Source organism: Phalaenopsis equestris, unplaced genomic scaffold (genome assembly GCF_001263595.1).
Source record: "Phalaenopsis equestris unplaced genomic scaffold, ASM126359v1 Scaffold000984, whole genome shotgun sequence".
NCBI classification, from domain to species: domain Eukaryota; kingdom Viridiplantae; phylum Streptophyta; class Magnoliopsida; order Asparagales; family Orchidaceae; genus Phalaenopsis; species Phalaenopsis equestris.
In genome coordinates this window covers 53,703-61,224 of record NW_018165423.1, presented here as the reverse complement: position 1 = coordinate 61,224, position 7,522 = coordinate 53,703, and the positions used below count along the sequence as shown (strand labels likewise).

At 35.5% G+C, this 7,522-nt stretch overlaps 1 protein-coding gene across 1 annotated transcript in view; it reads right to left on the bottom strand.

The window, feature by feature from the left end:
- Nucleotides 1-331: 331 nt before the first annotated feature.
- LOC110032616 (zinc finger CCCH domain-containing protein 3) overlaps nt 332-7,522 on the bottom strand; it is a 20,072-nt gene continuing 12,881 nt past the window's right edge. The window contains exon 4 of the mRNA XM_020736289.1: nt 332-693. Within this exon, the coding sequence (XP_020591948.1) occupies nt 584-693 (110 nt within the window). The 3' untranslated portion in view covers nt 332-583. The remainder of the gene's footprint in view (nt 694-7,522) is intronic.

Genomic DNA, 7,522 nt, shown 5'->3' with positions numbered 1-7,522 from the left:
AATATAAATATATATGAACATCATTAAAATTACCTATAATAAAAAATTGAAGGGATTCTCTAATAATTATAAATTAACAGAAATAAATTTAAAATCTTTTGTTTGCAATTATACTACTGATATAGTTATATACGTGAAAAATCCTTCAAAAGTGCATCTTCTACCAGCGGGCACGGCTTTAAGCTGCTATCTTCAATCTAACTGTGTGCGTCTTTTTAACAAAAACGCAAAAATCGTTAAAACTAAAACGCAAAAATCGTGAACATAGATGGATACAAATTGAAACGTTTGTGCACAACACTGATTTTTATATAAACAGTGTACTCGACAGTTATGTGAACAATTCCAATTTATTTTTGCAGTTGGGTCAATTAGGCAAATAATTTCCGCATACAAACCATGCTTAAACATTGCAAATCAATCATTGAACAGTAACAAAATAAACATTGCAAATCAATCATTGAACAGTAACAAAATACCCGCATAAGCTAGGATTTTTGCGAAGCGTGATATGCTTTCCTGTGAAACAAAGGAGGAAATATGTAGGGGAAATTTGATACAAAAATGGAGTTCTGAGTATGAGTTATCCCCAGCCGACAGAAGGAAGAGGAGGATAACCGCCATCAGGAGGAGGTCTCAGAGATGGAGGCAAGTCACCCCATGAAATTCCCATGTGGCATCCAGGTTGATTTTCTACGCATGTAAAAAAAATAAAATCATTGCCCCACCAAGAAAATGAATAAGTGCAACTACAATTGGCATTGCAAGTGATCAGAAATAAACAGAAAATGAATAAGTGTTAATAATGGCGGAGCTGAGTTCGCAACCTATGTTGCTGGTTCAAGGTTACTGACTGCATCTACTAACCTTAATTTTACTCATGTTTTTAGCTAATTCGTCATTGGAAAGGATTCTGCCATTAGGACAACAAATAGATTAAATTTTAAGGTCAATAACCCGGACAAAGGAATAAAAAAAGCTTAGGATCGGAGAGCAATGGAAGTTGCCCGACTTTAAGTTTGAGGAGATGATTAGGACAGCATGGTCCTCGGAAAACAAAGGGAATCATTGGCGGAACTTATGGAATCTACAGAAAATAACAGCTAGAATGTTTAAAAGATGGAACTGGGTGGAATTTGGCAACTTGAATTTCCAAATTGCACCGGCTGAGAAGGTGAGCTCGAGGAAGCTATTTTGATGGACTGCTCTACTGCCGAGGAACTAACCAAAGCAAATTTCAAACTGCAGGAAGCTTTGGACTAGGAGATGTTTCTGAAACAAAAAATTACAATCTACATTTCACAGAAGGGGATAGGAATACTTAATAATACCATGCATGTATAAAGCATCGCAGAAGACTCAAAGCGATTTTAAGAATTAAAATTGAGAATGATGAGTGCATAACCCATCCGAAGGACATTGCCACCAATGTTGTACAATACTTTCAAACACTGATAAATCAACCGCCCGTACCCGTGCATTTGATTGATCCAGATTTGTTGGCTGACAACATAGCTATAACCAAAGACCTCAACATCACCCAACGACCTACTGAGGATGAGATTTAGATAGCTCTTAACTCCATTGCCAATGGCAAAGCAACCGGCCGAGATGGCTACACTGCAGATTTCTATAAAAAGATGTGAGGAATTGTGAAAAAGGAGGTAGTTCTAGCAGTACAGAGCTCCTTTTTAAGGGTAGAACCCCCCAAATATTTTACTACAACAACCATTACCTTAATCCCCAAAGGTGAAGCCAAGGATAAATGGGACCAACTCAGACGAATCTGCCCCACTAATGTCATCCCCAAAGTGATTAGCAAAGTAATTGTTACCAGGTTACAACCTTATTTACTTGTCCTTATCGCCCCAAATGAAGCTGCATTTACTAAAGGCAGGAGTATTACAAATAACATTCTTTTAGCCTAAGAATTGCTGACTGACATTGATAAGCCTTGCAAAGGTGGGAATTTGGTCATCAAGTTTGATCTGAGGAAGGCATATGATACAAGAAGCTGGAAATTTATTATAGATGTGCGGCAAGACAGAGGATTGCCTCTTAATTTCTGCAATTTGATTGAAAAATAGGTAGGAAGTATTTACTAGACAATTCTTCTAAATGGACAGACTCACGGTTTTTTTAAGTCTAGGAGGGGTATCAAGCAAGATAACCCCTTATCTCCAACTATATTCATCTTGGCATTTGATTACATATCAAGAATGTTAATACAGGCTCAACGTAAGCACAGCTACACGAGATATAGGAATAGGTCGAAAACGTATATTAGCCATCTTGCATATGCAGATCATGTTATAATTTTCACCAATGCTACTAAACAGGCCGTGAAGGTAATGCATAAAATTTTAATGGATTTCCAGATGGTATAGAGCATGCAATTCAATAAGCAGAAATGTCAATTGATTTGCAATAACAGAGTGAAGAATAGCACCAGGCAGTGGTTAAGGGAACACACTAGCTTAAGCAAGCTGATCTCCCTCTAAAGTACTTGGGGGTACAACTTATTAAGGAAAGAAAAAATCAAACTCAATTTGATGAGGTGCTGGACAGGGTACATAAGCAACTAAACTGTTGGACCACATCTTTCCTATCTAATGGAGGTAAGGTCACATTATTGAAGAGCATCCTTACCTCCTTTCCACTCTATATCAGTCAAATGTTGAAAATGAAAAAAAGTACACGAGGCTTATTTGAAAAATCTTCAACAAGTTTCTTTGGGCGGGACAGAAAAAGCAAATGCACTGGATCAATTGAAAAAAAGTTGGTAAACCAATATTATTAGCTGGTGGACTGGGCTTCAAGGACCTTCAACACCTACATCAGATCAATTTTTGCAAACTGTGGATTAAATTTAGAGCGCAAGATTCCTTATGGTCAAAATATATGCATAACAAATACTGTAGAGAATTACATCCCACAATGGTACAAAGGAAAATGAGCGACTCCAAAACCTGGGTCAGCATGCTGAAGGTCAGAGAGTTAGCAGAGCAATACTTTGTAGGGAAGGATAGGTGGGTTTTTGGCATGGCAATTAGCTCATAGATGGCCGGTTACAACACCCAAGCACCAATAGCAATAAGGAGAAACTACCGATTGTTGATCTTTAGCTGAGGATCATTGGAATCATAATAAGGTCAACAATCTTGTTGGACCTAAAATGACAAAACGCATTGCTAGTGTACCAATTGAAAGAGTAAGGATAGAATCAATACCAAAAATCCTAATTACTGCTCCATAATTAAATATATCTATGAGACATTATATAATTAGCCAAAGGTGGGTTGGGGTTAGAATCTTTGGAACAATTGGATCACACCTTCAATGTCCTTTTTCTTCTGGAGATTCTTTAAAAAATTGTTGCCGACGGATGACATATTAAAGCTGAAAGGATTGAGGCTCCTGTCATGTTGTCTACTATGCAGGAAAGATGAGGAGAGTTCGCAACAAATTTTCTTTACGTGCATATTTGTGAAAACTATCTGACAGCAGGTGATTAGCGAACTCAAGCTGCAGCATCAACTGACCGGCTTGAAAAACTTGGAGCAATGCAGGGAGGAGTGAAAAAATCTGGGGCAAGAATACATTCTCTACATAATAGTACGGTACATTTGGAAAGCTAGGAATAGCTGTAAACATAAGAATAAGGTCATCCAGGAGAAGGCTGTGTTTGTCAACTGTATGGTATACATAAGCAAAGTGCTAAACAACAAATTGCACTCGGGTATGGGTGTTTTGGCACAGAATTGCTTGGCCACACCTAGGACAGTACTGCATATCCAACGGGTGGTGTTGAGGAAGAAACCGAAAGCTCCTTGGATGAAGATCAACGTGAATGGAGGTTATACAAAGGAGATAGCAGAGATTAGAGGCATCTTCGGTGATAGTATAGGTTCTCGTCGGTTATACTTCAAAGCTCCCATTTAGAAGAAGAGTGCTCTTGAGACTGAGGTGTTGGTTGTGCATATGGCCCTGAAGATAGCCCTGGTGGTGAAGTGGAAGCAGGTACATATGGAATTGGATTCCTTATCCCTTGTTCTTATGCTTGAAGGAAAGCTTGACATACATTGGTGAATAGTACATTGGATAAAGAAGATTAAGGCGTTGTCCTCACACGCTAACATCCTCTGGAACTATATTCCTGGAGAAGGAAACCAACCAACCAAGTAGTTAGCAAAATCAGGAGCTTCTTCTGAAAAATGTTGTGCTTGACGTGGTGTCTCCCCTCCCTCTTAAAGTTTTGCTTAATGGTGATAGTTTGAATCTTACTCATTTACGATGTAAATCTCCTCGTTTTTTATTTGGGTTTGATTGGTATACTTGTATTTTGGAGTTTACTTTAGCGTTGGGATGTTTTTTTGAAAAGGATCCATAGGGCTTGATTGAGTTGTATTTTGGGTTTTCCTTTAGTAGGATCCCTTTCCATATTTCGTAACCTCTTTTTGGTAGCAAAACAATTACCTACAGGTTTCCCTAAATATATATACGTATGTATGTATACGTATGTACGTATGTACGTATGTATGTATGTGTATATATGTGTGTGTGTGTGTGTGTGTGTGTGTGTGTGTGTGTGTGTGTGTGTATCTTTCTATATGTATGTATATGTATAGATATGCATGTATGTATATATATATGAATGTTGTATGTACATATATAGAAATATGTATGAATGTATGCATGCATGCATGCATGCATCCATACATACATACACACATACACACATACACACATACACACATACATGCAAACATACATCCATACATACATGCATACATGCATATGTACATACATACATACATACATGCATACATACACAGACAAATACACACATACATACATACATACACACACATACATACATACACACATACATACATACACACATACATACATAACATACATACATACATACATATGAATGCAATTCTTTCTAGCCATCTTCTGGTGCAATTAAAGATTAAAGACTTATGAAGATATCTGACATCAAAGTGCATGCATGATTTTAAATATCAAGATATAGATCTATATATGAAAAACGTAGACCCTAAGATATCAGGCATCAAAGTGACAAATAAAAATGACAGTAATAGGTTCACTTAAAAATAAACAAATTGATGGAATTCACCTGAAATCAAAGAGTTTATGACACTAGAGAAATTGAGCATAATGATTATGCAGTTTACAATTATTCTGACAATTGACAGAGGTATAATCTATGAAAATTTTTAAATTGAATACGAAACCTAAAAAAATTTTATCAAAAGATGCAGCATGTATGATTTCAAAAGAGTTGACTTTGTTGAAATAAAATAATATGGCATGCTGCTATAAACCACTGGCAAAGTGTTGAAACCAAAACCAAGTCTGCAAGGGCTGAATTAAAAAATTAAACTTCAAAAATAATATCATTAGTGATTAAAAATTTTAGGAAAGATGACTATGCTTGTTTGAATATTACGAAAATTCTGAAGGTCTTCAAGACATTTTTTTCCAATACAATATTATACTAATATTGATTATTATGCTATAAAACACGTCAAAAGAAAAATTATAATCAGCTTATTCAAATCTATGAAAGATGTATTAACACAAAAATCATTCGACTTAATTTTGATCTTAGATATGAAAGAACCATTCAAAAATATTCTGACGATAATAAATGAAGCCGATGAGGAAATTAAATAAGATTAAAAATAAATTTTCTAATCAAACTTTTGTTTCTCATTCTTCAAAGATCTTCTAAAGAAATCTTATGAATTTATGGAATAAAAATAGAGAAACTTAATTCAAAAAATTTGGAAAGATCTAATTTTCAAAACTCATGGTAAATAAGCATAACCAAAAGACTTTACAAAAATGAGTGCATGATGTAAAGCATTTAATAAAACACGAAAACATAAAAAAAAAGTGATTTTTAGGTGGTTCGGCTCAAGCCTATGTCGACATCTAAGTTTTCACCAGACTACAGATTCCTATATAGCTTGCACTGAGAAACTTGTTACTGCTTATGATGAAGAAGCATTTATAAGAGCATGTTTAGCTTGGGACCACCTCCCATAAATAGAAACATCATTTTAATCTTCCTTCTTGGCAAAGGTACCTTCATCAAGTTCTCAACTATAACACCAAAATTGAAACTACCTCTCAGTCCTCTTTTTTCACGACAAAAGGATACATTATGCGCTCTCCATCAGCATACCAATTACAACAAAAAAATAATATCTAAAAAAATAAAGATAAAGAAATGAGTTCATAAACACATGTGAAAAAACTAAGAAACTCAAGCACAATCTCAATGTTTTCATTAATTTACTATCACCAAACCCTCTCCTTATTTAGAAAATATTTTGATTTGTCAAATGAAGAGTGATAGGGATTCTCTAGGATAGAAGATGACAATACGACTTTCTATCTTTTGTTTCAAATTTTTAATATTATGCATAGTGGATGCCCTAATTTTTCAAATTTTTAACCATAAATAATAAAGTGAAGGAAAATTATATTCTTTTATGCTTAACCAATTTTATTCTGCCATTAATTCTCTACAAGATAACTTTCATGAAGACTAATAAAAAGTTTACATGTCTACTATGAATAATTTTTAGTCTCTCGAGTCCTCGTATTCTTGCACAGCAACCCAATAGTACGGATGCTCACAATGACTTTACAAAGCCCATTAATCTTTGCAAACACATGGCATCATCATTTCCATTATATTTTATTTTTATATAGATTAAATTATTGTATGTTTTCATAATCATTCAAGAACTATTTGGATTGGTGGAAAATAGGTGTTAACTTACCAGAGGAAAATATGTTGAGATTTTCATACCTATTTTATACTGTTTTTTATGATATTGCACTTTAAAGAAAAATATTTTTGATGTTTTGTTGCAGGAACGATGAAATAGGGTCATTGAAGCAAAAAGATGCAATTTGGAGCGAAAATGGCCAAAATGTGAAAAATTGAACTAAGGCGCTAACGGCGCCATCGACCCCGCCGACGGCAAGATTTTCCCAAGACGCCAAAATTAATTCATTAGAAAGGTCTGCCGACGGCGCCCTCAAAGCCTCTTCGAGGCAGCCGACGGCGAGCTCGGTGGTTATGTCCAACTAGGCTTTGGATGAGGACAAATTTTGAAGGAATGCTTAGGCAACTCTTCGGAAAGCTCATCCACAACTTTAAAAGAAGATTTTGGCCGAAAATTGAGAAAACTCTAGAGGTCCTGGAGGTTAGAGAGGTTCCATTAGTGTATAGAGAATTTACTAGAGTGTCAAAAGTGTGAGGAATTTTTTGAGAGATTGTAAGAGTGGAGGGAAAGTGAGAGATTTCTTCCTCCCTGCCGCTTCGAAGAGAAATTATGTGTGCTGTAAAGAAAGGAAGAGATTCAGAGGAACTTCGAGGAGTTTTTTTGGAGAGAATTTAGAGATAAGTTTATTTATTGTTGTAGTTTGTATGACTTTGATTTTATATATGAATTCCGAGTTTTGTTTGCACTTTCCC